This window comes from Mirounga angustirostris, unplaced genomic scaffold (assembly GCF_029215605.1).
Source record: "Mirounga angustirostris isolate CCGP_5_RB_7025 unplaced genomic scaffold, mMirAng1.0.hap1 SCAF_7, whole genome shotgun sequence".
Lineage (NCBI taxonomy): Eukaryota > Metazoa > Chordata > Mammalia > Carnivora > Phocidae > Mirounga > Mirounga angustirostris.
In genome coordinates, this window is record NW_026991715.1 from 30,381,194 (window position 1) to 30,403,016 (window position 21,823).

Genomic DNA, 21,823 nt, shown 5'->3' on the forward strand with positions numbered 1-21,823 from the left:
ATTTATTATATAAAATAGAAAAAATAAAGTTAGGTGTAAACGTTAGATGCAAAATGTGATTAGACTTCAAGTCTGGTGTTTTTATGTGTTACAGTGCATATATTATTATCCCTGTATAGATAGCCCTATTTATATTTCCAGCCAGTTTAATTCTACCGCCTGTGTTCTCGCAAACTGAATTTAGTATTTTCTCATCCTGGTAGATCAAATAAAAACTCACATTTTGTGTCTTTACCTACAATCACTTTTATGCCTGTGATAAAGCTGCTTCACCCATCTTGTCTCTCCCCCTCCTCCCTTGCCCAAAGGGCCATCCCCTGAATTTCTTTTAGCACTTTATACACCCTTAGGGCATCTGCCATTCTCCATTGTGTATTGTAGGTACGGGCATATTTTAATTATCAATTTGTCTGAGATGAAGTTTAGCACTGGTTATATATGTGCCTCAGTAGACTCTGAAAGCATTGAGGAAAGGGAGCACAGAGGAGGACCATATTTAACTGCCCAGCAATATGTAACCTCTAAAGACTGAAGTTACTAAATACAGCCTTTTGGGGCTTTTCTCTATACTAGGATAAGTTTAGAGATACTATGGAAAGAATCATATGAATGGTTATGTACACAGCTGACTGAACTGAGAATGGGTATTCATTTTATAAAGTGAAAGGCAAAACGGCTATGAAAAATTGAACCAACTTTTCGGTAAGAGATTCAAAATGAAACCTTTTGGTCACTAGAAAACCTGTTTTCAAAGGTATTGCATGTTTTCTTGGAGTTCACATAACATATGCTAATATATGCAAACTAGAAAAAGTATAGTATCTTACTCTGTTTTTTTGTATACGTAATGAGAAATTCTTTCATAACCAAGGACTTAAGTGAAGATAGTGAAATGAATCTGTTGCTATATCCCAAGCACTCTGATACTTTCATTTCAATGTGGATGAAGGTGTTATTTTGAACCTGATATATTCTACAGGAAAGTTTACAGGAGAAAATTGATCTATCATATGGGCTCAATAAAACAGTTTTAATCCCAATATAACAATTTTATTTAGAAATCTAAATGTTAAATATTAAGGAAGTGGATGAGTGAAATAGAGTTGGGCTCTTAAAATGTGTGTATGGTGTATACATACCTGCACACACACACAGACATATACACACGCATACTGTGTTCTAGAGAGTAGTGTGGCAGAAATGTCCTAATGAAAATTTAAAAAGCTTTGGAGTAAGGCTGCCGTAATAAACATAAATTTTTTTACAATAATAGTAAACAGTTCATACCTATTGACTTATTTAGCTCAGTTGAGAGAAGAAAGGGTTAAAGTAGATGAAGACGTTAATGAGATATGTTAATGGTACAAAAAATCCATTTGAAAAGGAACATATTGAACAGGATTATCCTTGGTCTCTGAAACTGTATAATCTTGTGATAATTTGGATATTTTGGAGAAGTCAGAGATTCAGAGAACAATAGAAAAGATCTTTAAGAGAAGAATAGCCCTTGGTGGGAGGCTTCTTTGTAGGAGGCAGTGTGTTGTGTTTAGGAGTGTAGGTGGAGCTGGACTGCTGGGGTTCAATTCCTGGCTCCATTTCTTATCTATAGAAATAAGCAAGTCACATTTAATTTCCCGTTGCCTGTTCTCTCATCTGTGAAATGAGAATAATGTAATTTACCTGATATGGCTGTTTTGAGATTTTAATCATTTTTGGTCTCTCAGTGTAAGGTCCTTAACGGTGCTTGACATAGTGTTCAGGAAATGTTAGTAGTTTATTACTATTACCATTATTATCATTATCATCATCAAAGGAACTGATTCTGTAGAAAGGAAGCTGTTGGATTCCTTGAAATAGCTACATTCTTTTAAGAAAGTCAGATGTCCAAAAGTCTATAAGTAACTTTTCAAGATCATTGATGTGCTTTTGTCTGTATAGTGGGTAACAGTGCAGACCGTGTTCCGTGCTTTGTATAGAGCATTTCCAGCACAGCAGCGGAGAGGTTCATAAGGATAACTAAGTCATCAAGAGAAGCTCATGCCACATGTAGGTTTTCCCCAACTAATGATAATTGGTTCTAAAAAAGCCCATTTAAAATGAAACCATTTAGGGGCATCTGGGCGGCTCAGTTGATTAAGCAGCTGCTTTCGGCTTAGGTCATGATCGCAGGGTCCTGGGATCGAGTCCCTCGTCGGGCTCCCTGCTCAGCGGGGAGCCTGCTTCTCCCTCTCCCTCTCCCTCTGCCTCTCCTCCTGCTGGTTCTCTCTCTCTCTCTCTCTCATATGCTCACTCTCCCTCTCTCTCTCAAATAAATAAAATCTTAAAAAAAGAAACCATTTGAAATTTGATCAACATTTTAAACTAAATTGTGAATAAAAGGTCTGATTGGGGCTTTATTTTCAAAAATTAAAAATTTAGAAAAACATTAGGTTATAATTGTAAACATGTATTCTTTTTTTTTTTTTTTTAAGATTATTTATTTATTTATTTAAGACAGAGAGAATGAGAGACAGAGAGCATGAGAGGGAGGAGGGTCAGAGGGAGAAGCAGACTCCCTGCCGAGCAGGGAGCCTGATGCGGGACTCGATCCTGGGACTCCAGGATCATGACCTGAGCCGAAGGCAGTCGCTTAACCAACTGAGCCACCCAGGCCCTGTAAACATGTATTCTTACAGTGAACAAAGAATGAATCATTGTTTGATGGATAGGCATATTTTTCTTTTTTTTTTAAAGAGAGAGTGTGTGAGCCAGAGGTGGAGGCGTGCGGGTGGGGTGGGGGGGAGAGAGGGAGAGAGAGAATCCTAAGCAGGCAGGCTTCACACACAGTGCGGATGCTGACGCGGGGGTCGATCTCATGACCCCAAGATCATGACCTGAGCCAAAATTAAGAGTCAGACGCTCAACCAACTGAACCACCCAGGTGCCCCTAATAGGTGTAATTTTTTTCACAGTAATTTAATAGCGTGATAGGGCATCCTTTATGTTTGTCATTTGTGCTACTAACATAAAGAGCATTTTAATTTTTTTACAAAAATATCCATAAAAAATAAACATTGATTTTACTAAGGACCAGTGTTAATCCTTTGATAGTGAAGCTATTCTCTTTCCACAAAGAGAGGCTTGCTTAATGTAACTGTAAAAGTGGTGAATTCCCCAAGCTCATTGTTCCTTATCAGTGCAAACTCACGGCAGGAGTACTGTCCATCTTGGCCATATTTCATCACTCCCGTGCCTGTGGGTCTCTCGGAGGCAAAGGGAACCGCAAATCTGAGGCTTATGCTGCTTGCTGTGCCATGAGTGATAAAGTCCTTTGCCTCTGGCTCAGGAGTCTGTGGCCTTTGTCAGAATCCATGAAACAGTTAGCAAATTAACTTACTTGCTTGTGGGGCTGGTAGGGTAAAATTAAGTCCCAGACCCTACATTTTTGGGCACTATTTTAACAAACTTTGTGAAATCATACCATATTTTGCAAACTTTGCACTTTCACTGGTGGTTTTTAAGTCATTATGGTGAAGGAGATGGTAGTGAGTGGGAACCAATTTTTAAGTGATCAGTTCACTAACACGTTTTTTAAAGACTTTTTTATAAATCTTAATGTGTATAGCTCAGTGAACTTCTACTTACTTGTACATCTGTGTCATCATCACCCAAATCAAGTTACAGAATATTTCTTTCTCCCCGCAAGGCTCTCTCTTGTCCCCACTTAGTAACCTTCTTGTCTCTGATGACATAGGTTAGTTTTGCCTGTTTTTGAGAAGGAATGATACAACGTGTAACCTTTTATATCTGATTTCTTCATTATTATATCTCTGTGATACCATGTCTGTGTGATTCATCCATGTTTTTCATACGTTAGTTTGTTCTTTGACATTGCTGCGAAGTATTCCATTCTTTGAATTTATTGCTATGATTTATTGTCCCACTCCACTGTTAGTGCATATTTGGGTTATTTCCAGTTTGGGGCTAGTAAAAATAAAGTTACTCTGAACATGCACTTGTCTTTTGATGACAATAGCACTTGTTTTTGTCGGATATATACCTAGGGATGGAATTGCTGGGTCATAGGGATTTATGTGTAAATATAGAGTGATATTTCAGTTTTCTTTAAAAATTTTTTTTCTGATAACTAATAATGTTGAGCCTGTTTTACCATCTAATAGCCACTGTGATATTTTCTTATGTGAAATGCCTGATCAGTTCTTTTGCTTATTCATCAGTAAATTTTTATGATGAATTTTGTTACTTTTTTTTTTTAACTTTGTGAGACTTAGATAATGAGTACTTGGATTGCTTGCTCATACCATTTACGCAGTTTGCAAAGTTACAAAGTTTTTGGAAAGAATACCACGAGAAGTTTCTGAAATTTTTAATCATTTAATGTTTAAAGAGTTGAATACGTGGTTTGTCCCTACTCCTTTCCCAATGCTAGTTTTAAGAAAACACTAATATTGAGTCTTAGGTTTTTGGAATCTGATACCCATTCTTTTTTCTGAAACCGGTCTCTTGAAGTTGAGCTAATGACATCCTTAGTCACCAGTCATTGGCCTTTTCTTTGTTCTCATTCTTTTTAACCTCTGCCTTTTATATGATACTCTGCAATACCAGTGTATCTAATTCTAAGCTCCTCCTTTTAATGATACTTCATTGGTAACTTTTTCTCTTCCCTACCAGTGTTCCCTAATACGCAGGTGTTAACATGCCACCCTTTTCTTTCTGTTGAAATCCCATTTTTTATTACTGTTTCAGCTCTTTGTGCAAATCTTAAATTTCTTTCTCATCTTTTCCTTGCTAAACCTGTATCTCCAGTCATGACCTTTTTCTGGTAGAGTTTGCCATCTTCTCTACTGACTAAACTACTTTCTGAGTGTCCTTATTTCTGCAAATGGAGTTATCATTATCTTAGTCACCTGGATTAAAATTTGAAGTTATCTTTTAATTTCAAGGTGTAGTTGATAGAAAAATCAATGACCATTCATTAAATACTCCTTTAATATGTGGTATGATGAATGGAATGGTGCCAGGTGCTGAAGACTTCCTCCTGGAAAGATTTTGTATTCCATTTGGAAAGTTAAGATATGTTCTTATCACTGTTTTATTAATTTTTATGATATTCAGTGACCATAGCCTCTTTAGAATCAGGTGGGAAGGAATTCTTCACCAGAGGGAGTGGCCTTGAGCTTATCATTAAGAATGACTTCAGATTTCTCCTGGAAGACCCAGATGGGCAAAAGTACAGGAATTTGGGCTGGATCAGAAAGTGTGTATAGTGGTATAGTGGTGGCTATGTTATGTTAGGTTGGTACTAGATCCAGCCTTTTTTTTTTTTTTAAAGAAAGGGAGTGGGAGAGAAAGCGAGAATGTTAAGCAGGCTCCATGCCCAGTGTGGAGCCCGATGCAGGGCTTGATTCCACAACCCTGAGATCAGGACCTGAGCCAAAATCAAGAGCTGGGTGCTTAACCCACCCAGGTGCTCCAGATCCAGCCATTTTTTTGAGTCTTGATTCTTTTTCCTTTGAATACTAATGCTCATAATTCATGTTTGAATAGCACTTTTTAGTTTATAAAGCATCTATCATGTGTGTGTTGACACATGTGCACATATATTTTATTATTTTTTAAAAGATTTTATTTATTTTAGAGTGAGAAAGAAGATGTGCATGCGAGCAGATGGGATGGGGCAGAGGGAGAGGGAGAGAGAATCTTAAGTAGGCTCCATGCTCAGTGTGGAGCCCGACCCAGGTCTCTATCTTATGACCCTGAGATCATGACCTGAGCTTTGAAACCAAGAGTTGGATGTTTAACTGACTTAGCCACCCAGGTGCCCCTACATATTTTATTACTTCAACTTTTTAGTCACTTAGGAACCATCACCCCTTTTTTTTTACAGAAGAATTAGTAGACTTAGAAAGAGTGGTACCTGGTTTTGGTTTTATATCTTGTAAAGGACAGAATCTGATCATTTTCTGTTTTCATCACACTACTTTTTAAAAATTAAAAATTTTGAATCGGGCGCCTGGGTGGCTCAGTTGGTTAAGTGACTGCCTTCGGCTCAGGTCATGATCCTGGAGTCCCGGGATCAAGTCCTGCATCGGGCTACCTGCTCAGCAGGGAGTCTGCTTCTCCCTGTCCCGCTCCCCCCTCTTGTGCTCTCTCTCTCTCTCTCAAATAAATAAAAAAATCTTAAAAAATAAAATAAAAAAAATAAAAATTAAAAATTTTGAATATTTTGAGTTATGAAATATTCTAACATAGAGAAGAAGAGAGAATATAACATCTGATGACTTGCCAATTTTAAAATCTGGTTTTAAAATAGCTGAATCTTTTCCATTCTTCATCCTCCTTTCCTTTTAGCAGTTGCAACCAGTACTCATTGTCCTGAGATTGGTATGTATCCTTTTTATCCATGCTTTTATTCTCTTACATATCTGTGCATATCCATAAATACAGTGTTTTGTTTTAACTCTTATACTAGGTTGCTCTGATAAAGGAATGTATATTTTTCCAAGTTGCTTTTCTTTAGTTCACTCATTCACTACTTCCTTGCTCACTCATTTAATAGGCACTGTTCTCAGTCCAGGGGAATTTGATGATGGATAAAGAAGATGAAGCTACCTGCCTACTAACATGTCAGTGAGGAAGACCTATAATAAATAAATAAAATTGATATGTTGATCAGGTTAGGATAAACACCATGAAAGAAAAGTGAGCAGGATCAGGGAGGAGAGAATGGTGCGGGAGTGTGATGTATGCTATTTTAGATAAAGTGGCCAGGGAAGTCCTTTTTCAAGAAGTGACATTTGAGCAGCTGAATTAATTGAAAGAGTAAGCATGTTAAATAACATGAGGGAGAATGCAGGGGAGGAAACATCAAGTGCAAAGGCCTTAAGGTAGAAATGACCTTGGAGCACTTGAGAAATGGAAAGGAGGTTAAGTGCAAAGTTAGGTAGGAGAATGGTAAGAAATGACTTTGATGGAAAGCCAAAGGCCAGCTCATGTAGGCCCTATAAAGTGATGTTAAGGAATTTAGATACGAGTGTAATGGGAAACGACTGAATAATTTTTGAGCAGAGGAATGACATAGTTTGACATGCTTGTAAGATTACTTTTATACTAGAATTCTGTGTAGTAGAAAAAAGAATGTGGAAGCACTTTCTATATTGGAATGGGAAGATCTTGAGCATATATGGTACATATGTTTTTCTGTACCTTTTTCTTTTTAGAATACCATTATGTAAAAAAAGGTTTTATGTATATATTTGTATTTGATTGTGTTTGTGTTAAATTTCTCTGTAGGGACATGAAAGACAAATACAGAGGGATAACCTGTGAGAAGGGGCATTGATTGATGATGGGAAGAAAAATGGGAAGGGAACTGAGCACTCTATGCTTTTTTATATATCCAGAAAATTTTTTAAAATCATACAGAAGTGTGTACACATCTTAAGTATCCTACCAGCTGGATTTTCACAAACTGAGTTCTCCCATATAATCACCCAGAGGAGAAGCAGGACTTTACCAGGATGGCAGAAACTCAGTTTTCCTTCTGAGTTTAATACCCTTCCTTTCAAAGGGAAATTACCATCCTGACCTCTAAGATAGCATACATTAGTCTTACCTCCTCATTGTACTGGCACTCGTGTAACTCCGTTCTATTCACAACAATTTGTTTTAGATTATTTACTGTTTTTATTTTAGTATTATGCAAGTAATGCATTAATAGATTCCCTTTGTGAAAAGGTTAAAATAATACGGAAATATATAAAACAAATCACAGAACCCCTTTCTCTCGCCTTTCCCCCATTCCATGCCTCTCCCCAAAGGAAACTGCATGATGAATTTAGTATGTAGCTTTCTAGTGCTTGTTCTTTCTGTACACGCAGAAGTAACTCCCCCCGCCTTTTTTTTTGGTTAATATATAATATGGTTAGTACTTGATGATGATGATGACGATGATGATAGTGAGATTAGTAGTTAACATTAAGCACCGTCTAGTGGTTAACCACCATCTGGTGTTTGGTCTTCAAGCTTCTCTACTCTTGTCCCTTTCCTCAACTTAATCTCTCCATTGTTCATATATTCTCTCTCCCACACACATGCACTACCCCGTCTTGTCTCCATTATGTTCCAGTGTTACTGAGTAAGATCTCAGCCAGACCTATCTATTCTTTATTTTAGGAAATGCTCTATTCATGTCTGCCCACATATTTTGTTGTTGTTGTTTGTGTCCCTATGCCTTTGAAATTTCTCTTGTCTTAGACAAGCCCAATGATATTTTGGTTTACTTTGTTACCTTTACTCTCTGGCCCAGATGGCTTTTATCCTATATCCTTGATGTAGCTACAGCTGAGCTCAGCTCTCTTAGCACATAACACTTCACAGTCTGTGACCTCTTACTGACAAATACACTTTCAGTCTTTCCTTATTTTCTTTAGTTTAATGTAGCCAGTTTTGCCTACCTGACAAAAATCATCCCATGTAGCCTTGGAAATCCATCCACACAGAAGGAGTATTACTTTACTTCTGTGCACCTTTGCACCCTTGGTTCTAGGTTCTAACCATGGTTCATAGCAGTCTGGATAGCCAGAGCTGGTTGATCAGCATCCAGAACAATGCTTGGCATTTACTAGGTCTCAGTAAGTGTCTGTTGAATGAATGAATCAGTTGGCTCTTAAGATGAAGCATAATTTGGTGTGACTTTTTTTTTTTTTTTTTTTAAAGCACCATCAGGGCAGTTCACAATGTATGGCACATAGAAAGCAATTAGTTCTTATTTGTTGAGTTTAACTCAGTTTTATTTTAATTTATGTTTATCTGGGTTTTAACTGAACACAAGTATTCCTTTCTGGGAAGATGGATCCCAATCCAGAATGGTCTTGATGCCAGAGTTTGGTAGAAATTGTCAAAGGCAGAGCTGCAGCATTATTTGCAATTTTAGGCCCAAGAAAAGAAGCCTCTTGGCTTCCAATTTGTTACTGACATCCTTTTTCCAAATATTACTCCTGCTGTTTCACTAGCCGCTCATTGTCTGTAGTTGGCTGTGTAGTGACCACGGGGAATTGTACCCATTCTTATCAGTGCAGCGCCTCTGCACATCACTTCCTCTTGTCATCATCTCCAGGAGCTTCGTAAGGGTGCAGTGGGGTGGTCTGCCTAGAGCAGGTTCTTTAACTTAACATGCCTAAAATACCACAGAAGGCAATAGCAATTATAAAATTATAAACTGTCCTTTTCTGGGTTAAACTTTGAATTTATTCTCTTTAAATCTGTTCAGCATTTTTGGTTTTAAAAGTAGATACTTCCCATTTTTCTGGCAATTATGTGTGTTATGATTTATCTGAGGATTTGTTATCTCTTATGAAAAACCTAATACAAAATTTGATAAAATTTGCATCTAATAATGTGACTTAAATAGGACTATAGCTTTTGTCCAAACCTTGTAAGTCTGTGAAACACTTTATGGAGAATAATGACCTTAGGAAAGAGTTAGATTTTTCTGAAGACTGTGTTGACATTAGAGGACATACTGTGTTCAAAATTGACAGGGCATGTGACATGGGTTTCAGTGAAGAGAAGTACTTCAGAATCAAACCTTAGAAGGGCGTTTGGGGGCTTATTGGCCTAGGGAAAGGAAATGAAAGTCTAGAGGCTTATTTGTTAGGAAAGTACAGAGGAGAGGAGGTAGAGCAATCTGTTTTTGCTTCTGGTGGATATTTGCCATTGCCAGTGAGTTACTTGTTCATGTTAGGAAGAAAGGAAGTAAGTGGTCACAGGACTTTAGGGAAAATTTCTCCTTCTAGACTTAGGGTTTTTTTTTTACTTTGTAATGCTTTTCTGCTCTTATTGAAAAATAACATACTTTCCAATTAAATTGATTTAGATGTATGTTAATTGCATTCATTTAAGTTAGGGGTCTTACCCTTTTCCCTCTTTCTCTTTCAGGACTTGAACCAATGAAAGAATCTTATGGCACTTATGAAGATAAATGTCACTCCTCCCTTTTTAATTGGAACTTCTGCTTAGAACCTGTATGTGACTTTTCATCTGTGAGCTGTTCTTTGAGTAGCCACTGACTTTGAGTTGCAGGAAGGTCTCTGAAGATTTATATCAAATGACGTCAATGGCCAGCTTGTTTTCCTTTACTAGTCCAGCAGTAAAGCGATTGTTGGGCTGGAAGCAAGGTGATGAAGAGGAGAAATGGGCAGAAAAGGCAGTCGATGCTTTGGTGAAAAAGCTAAAAAAGAAAAAGGGTGCCATGGAAGAACTGGAGAAAGCCTTGAGCAGTCCAGGACAGCCGAGCAAATGTGTCACTATTCCCAGATCTTTAGATGGACGCCTGCAGGTTTCCCACAGAAAAGGCTTACCCCATGTTATATATTGTCGTGTTTGGCGCTGGCCTGATTTGCAGAGTCATCATGAGCTAAAGCCATTGGATATTTGTGAATTTCCTTTTGGATCTAAGCAGAAAGAAGTTTGTATCAACCCATACCACTATAAGAGAGTGGAGAGTCCAGGTAGGTTTTACCTTGAGAAGAATTACAAAACCTTGTCTCTTCCTGATTTATATTTCAGTGGATTTAGTAATTAAAAGGCTGTATTAGCCTTGTGTTTCCTTCTTAAAGATTTTAATCTTGGAAGAAATAGTGGATTTTGAATTTAGCTTTTTATATACAGATAAAATAGCTCCTAAGTAGCTAATTCTAATTCATGTTCACTGTAAGCAGTCAGTCATATGTACATGAATCAGTCAGTGTCAGTCGTATGCATGCTCTGCCTTTCCCATGGATGCCATGTCTCTTTTATCTAAAACCTAAGTTTCAGGGGCGCCTGGGTGGCTCAGTCATTAAGCGCCTGCCTTCGGCTCAGGTCATGATCCCAGGGCCCTGGAATTGAGCCCCACGTTGGGTTCCCTGCTCAGCGGGAAGCCTGCTTCTCCCTGTGCCACTCCCCCTCGCTGTGTCTCTCTCTGTCAAATAAGTAAATAAAATCTTAAAAAAAGAATAAAACCTAAGCTCCATATGTGTGCTACATCCCACTCCTTTTTGTCTACTCAAGAACTTTGTTCATACAGTTACCACCCCTCTCGCCAGGATTACATTTTCCTTCTCTATTAGACTATTTCTGTCAGCACATAAGCATATCATGCTACTGCCTGTCCTAAAACAGAAGTTGAAAAAGAATTCTGGTCCCTACTTCATTCACATCCCCTCACCCCCAGTCTCCTGTACTGTTTCTTTGAGTCCTTTTATAGGAGTCTCCATTTTTTTTTTTTTTATCTCTATGTTACTTTCCTCCCGTTCTTTCTGGACACCCCTCCTCTTAGTCTGTCTTCCCTACCATTTGACTTGTCAAGATCACTGGCGACTGCCTTCTGGATGGAGGGGTCATTCTCAGTCCTAATCTCACTTGCCTTCTCAACGTCATTTGAGATGCTTTCTTTCCCTCCCACTCACAACTTTTTCTTTATTGGTTTCTGAAACACGACACTCTTCTGCTTCTCCTACTTCACTGGCTCTTTTTGCTTAGTCTCTTCATTGGCTTCTTTTCCTGTTTTCACATGACTCAGTCCCTAGACCTTTTCTACATCCATATTTTTCCCCTGTGGGCTCTCATGCTGTCACATGTAAAACTGTAAGCTCATGCTCACATTTTGAACTCCAGAGTGAACTTCTCCTTTGAGTTTTAGACTTCTGTATTCAGTTGCCCACTTGACATCTCCATTTGAATGTCTCATAAACATATCAGATTCAACATGTCTAAATAGGGCTTTTGATTTTTTCCCCCCACCAAGTCCTTTTTACCTCCAGTTTTCCCTATTGAGGTAAATGGCACCAGCATTCATGTAATTGCTACCTAAAAGTCATTTTTTATTTCTCTCTTTGAAGTCCTCATTTGAGCTATGAGCAAATGCTGTTTGCTGTACCTTCAAAATATTATCTTAATAATGTCCCCTTTTACCATCTCTAACACCACTCTTCTAGGACAGACCATCTTCATCTTCCACCTTAAGCAGTGTTCTAATTGGTCTCTCTGCCTCTTTTCTCTCCCTCCAACCCATTCTGTTTTCTGCACAGCAGCCAGAGTGCTCTTTAGAAAATAGCAAATCATGGGGCGCCTGGGTGGCTCAGTCAGTTAAGTATCCCACTCTTGGTTTTAGCTCAGGTCATGATCTCAGGGTCATGAAATTGAGCCCCGTGTCAGGCTCCGTGCTCAGCGGGGAGTCTGCTTGAGATTCTCTATCTAAAACAAATCAATCTTTAAAAAAAGAAAATACCAAATCATGTCTGCCTGCTCAAAACACTTAAGACTTTTATCACACTTAGAACAGATTTCTTTTTTTTTTTTTTTTAAGATTTTATTTATTCATTTGACAGAGATAGATACAATGAGAGAGGGAACACAAGCAGGGGGAGTGGGAGAGGGAGAAGCAGGCTTCCCACGGAACGGGGAGCCCGATGTGGGGCTCGATCCCAGGACCCTGGGAACATGACCCGAGCCGAAGGCAGACACTTAACTACTGAGCCACCCAAGCGCCCCCAGATTTCTAAAGACCCTACATAACCTCTCTTCAGACTTCCTCTGTCCCATGGACTTGGCCTACTCCTGCATCTAGACTTACTTTTTCTTCCTTCCTTTTTTTTTTTTCTGTTTCTTCTACTTAACTCTCTCCCATGATCTTTTCATGGTACATTTTCCCACTCCATTCAGTCCTTGCTCAAATACCCCCATCACTACTTGATGCTGTGTTAGGTAATTATTTTATTTATTGACTCATGCAAGCAGGAACTTCCTCTGTCTCATTCTGTAGTGCATCACCAGTGCCTAGAATAGTAGTATGACCTGGCACATAGTAGGTGGTGCACAGTAAATATTTTTTTTAATGAATGAATTATATAAGCTGAGATACTAGTTGGGTGCATTAGTTATCTTTTGCCGCATAACAGATTAATAAAGTGGCTTAATACACATTTATTATCTCACGGTTTCTGTGGGACAGGAGTCCAGACATGGCTTGAGTCCTTTGCTAGGCTATGTTTAAGGTGTTGGTCAGGGCTTGGGTCTCATGTAAGGCTCAGCTGGGGAAGGATCTGCTTCCCAGCTCATGTGATTGTTAATGGGGTTCAGTTCCTTGTGGGCTGTTGGACTCTTCTTGCTGGTTGTTGACTAGAGGCTGCCTTCGTTTCTTTGCCACCTTTTTCATAATAGTTCACATTCATGGAAGCTTACTTCAAAGACAGAAGAGAGAGGGTCTTCTTGATAGAAGGGCATTATATTCTTATATCGTATCATCACATAACATCCTATCACCTTTGCCATGTTGTGTTGGTGAGCAGAAAGTCAGAGATAATACCTTGAAAGGGAGAGGATTATGCAAAGGGTGTATACCGAGAAGCAGGAATCATGGTGGCCACCTTAGAGGATGTCTCCCATGCTGGATTTTGCATGGAGATAATAAGAGCCTGGTATGGTAAAAAGGCTCTGGAAATAACATTGGGTATGGAGACTAGCTAAAAGAACGGCAGTGATGGTGCTGCAGGGATAAAAGACCCATGCATGAAATTTTAGTATTAGTATATCATGGTTAAAAAAGATTCTGAAAGCTCCCAGAGAGAAAAGACAGGACATATAGAAAGGACTGGAAGTGAAAATGTTGGGTTTCTCAGAGCAGTTCTGGATTCTAGAAGACCGTGAAGCAGTGCCCCTAAAATTCAGAGAGAAAAAGTTGTTTATTCTGGAATCTGTCTGCAGACAAACAAAAGACATTTTCATATATGCAAGGACTAAAAATTTATCTTTCACCCTTTTTTTAAAAATTCTTATTTGAGAGAGAAAGAATGAGCAGGGGGAGAGGCAGATGGAGAGGGAGAAGCAGGCTCTCCACTGAGCAGGGAGCCTGATGCGGGGTTCGATCCCAGGACCCCAGGGTCATGACCCGAGTCGAAGGCAGATGCTTAACCTTCTGAGCCACCCACGCGCCCCCTTCCTTTTGCCCCCCTTAGGAAACTAATAGAACATGAGGTCCAAGAAATGGGTTCCAACAGGAGAGAAGAGAAGGGAAGTCTAAGAACTTGAGATCTCTAGGAGACTTAAGGAGCTACCAGTCTAGATCATAGAAGAATGAAGGGCCCAGGGGAAAAAATGAGTTAATAGATTATTTATTTGTGGCATCTGGAAAATAGCATTGATAGGAATTTAACAAATCTGTTAGACTTCTGGAATTATTAGTTGTGTGTACTTAAGATTAAGCAAATGAAGTAACAAGTCAATAATCAGCTTTACTTAAAGCACTGTTCAAGAAAAAATATAGTACATACTTGGCTCAGAATGAATAATATTTGTACGTGTAATAAACATCAGATGTTGATTTAACCAACATTTTTTATGTAACTTTATTGAGGGGAATGGGAATGGGAGTGGGTAGAATGATGTAAGAAAGCTACTTTATTTGCCACAATAGCAAATCAGCAAATGATGTCTTGGCAAATTAATAATAGCAGTATAAGCATATTATTTAGCAGTGCACAAAGTAAATGTTAGAAGAGGTGGCTAAGAGTTTAAATTTGTTGTCTCTGGAAGCATATGGGAGGAGGCTTAGAAATTGCTCTGTTACCTCTTATAGCATCTGTCTGTTTAAACTATGTATTTTGGAGGAAAATAGTCTTTAAAAAGTGATGTGTATAGTTAATAGACGAGAGAAGTCGGTGATTTTAGCTCCGCCTCTAAAAAAAAATAAAGGAATTCTTAGCTGGATTGAATTCCTCATTAGTTATTTCATTTAGTCTTTCAGCTTGCTAGCCAGCTAAACATAGAAATTCTTATTGTCTCACGCCTTACTCTCCAATGGCAGCTGTCCCATCATTCTTTAAAGGGAACAGCAGTTGGTAATACACAGTAGAATGAAACAATTGTAATCAGATGTTAACCACATAATTACAACACTGATTCAGTACAAAGAAAAGAGACAAAAAAACAGTACGAATACTGACTTACAGAGCCTCTCATTCCTCAGGTACATCCCTAGTTCAAGCAGGGAAGTATGACCTAGTTAACTTAAAATAAACATTGATTTTGTTGCTGCTGAATGATGTCAGAGTCAAAGTGAGATTTTTGGAAGTAAAATTACATTGACAGATATGGGAAGGTTGTGAAAGAGATGAACTGATACAGTAAGAGTTTAAAGAAATCATGTTGGCTTTGATTTCCTATAGGGAAGGGTAGTCAGACATTTCATTTGGGTCATTTGGGTCTTCAGAGAAAGTCAATGTTTGAATAAAGTTAACCTTTTAAAAAATAGATCTCTTAAAATATTTAGGCTTTGTTTGATATATTTTCATTATGATCATGTTTAGAAAACTGATTTTGAATGGAAGACTTCTACCTAGGAAATGTTATTATTTTCACTAGGGAAAAGTTGACTGAAGAACATAAAATGTGAAATCTCTCAAACTAAGAAAGATGCAATGTTCAAACTTGGAAACACAGAGGCTTTCAGGGCATCTTAATAGCTGACCTCAGCGTCACACTCTAATATCAGCTCCTAGTTCAGTGCTTAGGCCAACTGTGAATATGCTTTCTTATCTCCCTCCTGGAGTCTCCCCATGTCCTTCTCTAGTATCCCTGCACTTGGCATTCCCTGTTCTTTAATGTCCAGTCAGTTGTAATCTTTTCCATAGTGTTTTGTTTGATTCTTGCTAGCTGGAAGTGCTCACCTCTGTTGAACTCTCACTACATTAAATTCTCTGTGTTATGATTGTTTTTAAATATGCCTTCCCTCCTATGGAACAGGAGTGGTATCTTTTCTGGATTTTCTGTTTTTCAGAGCTCTTAATACAGGCCTAAATCCTTAGAGTGCTTTTGGCTTAGTTATTATGTAAATATACATTCAAGGTTCTACAAAGCCGCCCTTCCTGAAAGTAAATTGTTTTTACTGAATCCTTTCTATCTGCCCTTTAATATGTATGGGATATTTGCTTTAGTCTTTGCTGACAGATGACTTTTGATTTTTGTCTTTCAGTCTTACCTCCAGTATTAGTGCCTCGTCACAATGAATTCAATCCACAGCACAGCCTTTTGGTTCAGTTTAGAAACCTGAGCCACAACGAGCCACACATGCCACAAAATGCAACGTTTCCAGATTCTTTCCACCAGCCCAACAACACTCCTTTTCCCTTATCTCCAAATAGCCCTTATCCCCCTTCCCCTGCTAGCAGCACATATCCCAATTCCCCAGCAAGTTCTGGACCAGGAAGTCCATTTCAGCTCCCAGGTAAGAATTTATTTTATTGATTAAAGAAATGACCCTTGAGAATCAGCAGTTCTTATATTGCTGGCCCTCTGGGTGAATTGTTAAATGCTAAGAGGTAGCTATTTTTGACTCTGTGTGCTTTGGTAATTATTTGATTTCCAGAAGAGTTTTGGATTTTATTTTGCCGTGTACCATATATTTTTTAAAAATGAAAGTAGCTGAGGCGCCTGGGTGGGTCAGTTGGTTAAGCAACTGCCTTTGGCTCAGGTCATGATCCCGGAGTCCTGGGATCGAGTCCCACATCGGGCTCCTGGCTCGGAGGAGAGCCTGCTTCTCCCTCTGACCCTATCCCCTCTCATGCTGTTTCTCTCTCTCTCTCTCTCTCAAATAAATAAATAAATAAAATCTTTAAAAAAAAAAAAATGAAAGTAGCTGTATTTTCCACAGCAATAGAAAAAACAATCCTAAAATTTGTAAACAACCATAAAAGACCCAAGAATAGCCAAAGCAATCTTGAGAAAGAAGAATCAAGCTGGAAGCATCGCACTGCCTGATTTCAAACTATATTACAAAGCTTGTAATTTTTTAAACAAATTTTTAAAAATTGAAGTATGATTAACTTACAGTTTGAAAGATACCGTAGTTAAAACAGTGTGGGATTGGCATTAAAACAGACCTATAAGGGCGCCTGGGTGCCTTAGTCACTAAGCGTCTGCCTTCAGCTCAGGTCATGATCCCAGAGTGCTGGGATCGAGCCCCACATCAGGTTCCCTGCTAGGCAGGAAGCCTGCTTCTCTCTCTCTCCCACTCCCCCTGCTTGTGTTCCCTCTCTCGCAGTGTCTCTCTCTGTCAAATAAATAAAATCTTTAAAAAAAAAAACAAAACAGACCTATAGATCAGTGGAGCAGAAGAGAGAGCCCAGAAATAAACCCACAGTTAGATGGACAGTTAATTTATGACAAAGGTGCTAAGAATATACAATGGGGAAAGGAGAGTCTCATCAATAAATGATGTTGGGAAAATTGGACAGCCACATGCAAAAGAATGAAGCTGGACCACTATCTGACACCATAGTCAAAAATTAAGTCAAAAGGGATTAAAGACTTGAACATAAGACCTAAAGCCATAAAGCTCCTAGAAGAAAACAGGCACGCAGCTCCTTGACATTGGTCTTGGCATTGATTTTTTGAATTGACCCCAAAAGCAAAAGAAGCAAAAAATAAACACGTTTGACTATGTCAAACAAAAAAATTTCTGCACAGCAAAGGAAACTATTAATAAAATGAAAAGGCAACCTACTGAATGGGAGAAAATATTTGAAAATCATATATCTGATGAGGGGGTAATATGCAAAATACATAAAGAACTCATACAGCTCAATATCAAAAACAAACATTCCAATTAAAAAATGGACAGAGGGGGTGCCTGGGTGGCTCAGTCATTAAGCTTCTGCCTTCGGCTCAGGTCATGATCCCAGGGTCCTGGGATCGAGCCCCACATCGGGCTCCCTGCTCCACGGGAAGCCTGCTTCTCCCTCTCCCACTCCCCCTGCTTGTGTTCTCTCTCTCCCTGTGTCTCTCTCTGTCAAATAAATAAATAAAACCTTAAAAAAAAAAATGGGCAGAGGACCTGAATAGGCCTTCTTCCCAAGAGGACATACATACACATGACCAACAGGTACATGAAAAGGTGCTCTCCATCATTAATCATCAGGGAAATACAAATTGAAACCACAATGAGTTATCTGTCACCTTATACCTGTTAGAGTAGCTATTATCAGAAAGACTAGAAATAACAAGTGTTGGCAATGTGGAGAAAAGGAAATCCTCATGCGGTTGGTGGGAATGCAGATTGGTACAGCCACTGTGAAAAACAATATGGAGTTTCCCAAACTGAGGGTTGCTGGTGGGGAGGGGTTTGAGGGGATGGGGTACCTGGCTGATGGACATTAAGGAGGGCACGTGATGTAAATGAGCGCTGGGTATTCTATAAGGCTGATGAATCACTGACGTCTCCCTCTGGAACCAATAATATATGTTGAATAATTGAATTTAAATTAAAAAAACCAGTATGGAGTTTCCTCAAAAAATTAAAAATAAAAGTGCCACATAATCCAGGAATTCCATTTTTTGGTAGTTATCTGAAGAAAAAACACTTAACTTGAAAACATGTGCAGTCCCAGGTTCATTGCAGCATGATTTACAATAGGACACAGAAGCAACCTAAGTTTAGTCCATCGATGGATGAATGGATAAAGAAATTGTGGCATATTCCGCCATAAAAAAGAATGAAATCTTGTCATTTGTGACAACATGGCTGGACCTTGAAGGTATTAAGCTAAATGAAGTAAGCCAGGGAAAGAGAGGAGTTTTCTTAAATGTGAAATCTAAAACAAAAACAAAAACAAAAAACAGAAAACCCAGATCATAGATGATGAGAACAGGTTAGTAGTTGCCAGAGGCAAGGAATAAGAGAAATGGATGAACTGTTTTTTTTTGTTTTTTTGGATTGAAATTAATTGAATGTTGTGAAAAAAGCAAACAGTTTTGGAGAGATGATCCTTTAAGAATTAATGAAAAAAAAATTCACTTTCTCCTTTCATCCTATCTTCTTTCTCTCACTGCTTGATTTTTCTTGATAGCCTATATTATAGTCCAACAGATTGTTTGTATTTATATTCTTTCCTTTCCTCCTCTCCCTATCTTGACTATAAACTCCATGAAAAAGGGAATTTTAGCCTCTGTTTTTTTAACTGCTACATCCCCAGTCCCTGTATCAGAGCCTGGTATACATACAGTAGACCCTCAAGAAATATTTGTGAAATGAATGGGTAAACTTACAGAAATACATACATACATTTACAACTAGCTATGTAAAGTGGCTGCCACTGCAACTTGAGAGTGAAGCCAAATGGTGCTAACGTGAAAGGTTTCATAGGGAGTCCTATATGCGTGAAAGGCAGAGTATTCTAATAGGTTATCAAAAACCTGAAGCCAGAAAAAGACTACGTGTTTGATGACTATGACGTGGAGTATGTAATCTGAAAAACTGGAAGTGTATTTAGGTATCATTCGATCATTTATTGGCCCAAACAATTAAATTATGTATTTCCAGGCATTAAAAAAAGAAGCAGCTGTATTTGACTTAAATATTTTCATATAATTTATAATACAGAGTACCATTTATTAAGTGCCTTTTGTATAACTGGTACTGTGATGGAAGATACTGCATTAAATTTAATCTTCAGAACAACCATGTGAGCTAGATAGTACTCTGATTATACAGGTGGAGAAAGAAATTGATACTTGCTTCAAGAGCTTAAGTACCTTGCCTGAGGTTTCCGACCTAGGTTTCTCTGACTCTAAAGTCTGTGCTTTTTTAACTTTACTGCTTGTCACATCATTATAGACTGGAAAGTTAAAAGGCACCCCAGTTATCTTTAATTAGGTAACTGATGAACTGGTTTGCCTGGAGAAAGTTCGTAAGTAGATTTTATAAAGTGCCCAGATTTCATTAATGGCATGTCATACATGGATGCATCATTTTGTTAGTTTGTCAAGAAATATTTGAATGCCTACTGTTATAGGTGGAGTCATATGTCAGTATATTGTTTCTGGTTTCTTTACTGCATCAGTTGATGTGTTTTTTTATTTTTTCAAGAAGAATTAAGTATCAACTGTTTAACTTGCTGTTAGGTATTTGTTCCAAAACTAATTTTCATACTTTACCCTAGATTCAGTCTGATTACAGTTCTGTGTCACAGTGTATCTTGTATAAGCCTTGGAGTGAAAGACTATTATATTCAGTATTTATAATTACTGAGACAAAGAAATACAGCTGTAGCTTTTGCGAAGATTTTTAACTAGGAGTGCTGGAACTCAAAAGATTTTCTAGTTCACATTCAGATTTCCTAAGAATTACCTAATCATTTAGTAGGGCATGACAGCCATTTTAGGATGTTGAAAAGAATTAGATGTCTAGCTGCTGTTCATGTTGGTACATTTTGTAGGAGTATAGTTTTAATTTCTGATGTTAATTAACAACATAGTGTGTGATGATCTTGATAATTTAAAAGTGTCTCTGTAGAGATATACTCAAACTAGGATAATCTGTGTCCTTCAGATTGGTTTGTAGTTGTTGGAGTTTCTCCCAGCATATGATTCTAAGTACATAAAGACAAAATTCTTGACGTTGAATTCTATTTTAGTGAATTTTAGCACTGATCTTACTATCCTGGTTTGGACCGAATACATGCAGACCTTTAGCAGGTTTTCAGTAACTAATGGGTATGCTGTCTTTTCTACTTTTCTCTTGTCTCAGGTAGCATCCTACATTTTTCTTTGTCTGTAATGTTCAGTGACAAATCCTGCTGGTAATCTTAGGACCTTTTTAATGCTTTTAGAATACATTTAAGCAGGATGAAGATATTAACTATTCTTTTGGGACTTTAACTTGTCTCATTTTCTTCTTCTTAGCTGATACTCCTCCTCCTGCCTATATGCCACCAGATGATCAAATGGGTCAAGATAATTCCCAGCCAATGGATACAAGCAATAATATGATTCCTCAGATTATGCCCAGTATATCCAGCAGAGGTAAGAGAAATTCTCATCATAATTTGTTGTTGCTGCTATTTTGTGTTTAACTTCTTACCACTCTTTAAAATCAACTTTATTGAAGTATAATTTATAAACCATAACATTTATCCATTACAAGTGTATGATTCAATGATTTTTAGTAAATGTATAAAGTTTTGCACCATCACCACAATCTAGTTTTAGAACACTTTCATAATCCTTTAAAAAGATACCCTGTGTGTATTTGCAGTCTGTCCTTGCTCCTGTCCTCGGCTCCAGAGACCCTCTAATCTCTGGTCTGTATATATAGATTTACCTTTTCTAAACATTTCATGTAAGTAGAATCTCATAATGTGTAGTCTTTTGCATCTGGCTTCTTTCACTTAGTGTAATATTTTCAAGGTTCTTTCATGTTGAAACATGTATCAGTAGTTTTTTCCTTTTTATTGCTGAACAGTTGTCCTTGTATGGATGTACCACATTTTTTTTTAGCCATTCACCAGTTGGTGGACATTTGAATTATTTCTAGTTTTTGGCTAGTATGACCACTACTGTTAGGAACATTTGCATATAACTCTTTGTGTGAGTTTTGTTTTTATTTTTCTTGGGTAAATACCTAAGAATGGAATTTCTGAGGCAATATGGTGAATTTAACTATTTAAGAAAAACTGCCAAATTTCTCCAAAGCAGCAGTGTTGTTTTATATTCTTACCACTAACATATGAGGGTTCCAGTTTCTCCACATGGCTCTTATTTATTTATTTATTTTTTAAAGATTTTATTTGAGAGAGAAAGAGAGAGAGAGAGAGTACACACAAGCAGGGGAAGCAGCAGAGGGAGAGGGAGAAGTGGGCTCCCTGCTTAGGGAGCCCAATGAGGTGCTCCACTCTAGGACCCTGGAATGATGACCTGAGCTGAAGGCAGACACTTAATTGACTGAGCCACCAGGCGCCCTGTCTCCACATGCTCTTGATACTTGTTATTGTCGGGCTGTTTGAATGTA

General features: G+C 38.1%; 1 protein-coding gene across 5 annotated transcripts in view; it reads left to right on the forward strand.

The window, feature by feature from the left end:
• Positions 1–21,823, forward strand: part of SMAD5 (SMAD family member 5) — a 53,829-nt gene that overhangs the window by 11,493 nt on the left and 20,513 nt on the right. For all 5 annotated transcript variants that reach the window (XM_045892835.3, XM_064595929.1, XM_045892862.3 and 2 more), the window contains 3 exons: positions 9,940–10,511; positions 16,013–16,264; positions 20,719–20,838. In XM_045892835.3, coding sequence (XP_045748791.1) covers positions 10,109–10,511; positions 16,013–16,264; positions 20,719–20,838 — 775 coding nt within the window. In that variant the 5' untranslated portion in view covers positions 9,940–10,108. The remainder of the gene's footprint in view (positions 1–9,939; positions 10,512–16,012; positions 16,265–20,718; positions 20,839–21,823) is intronic.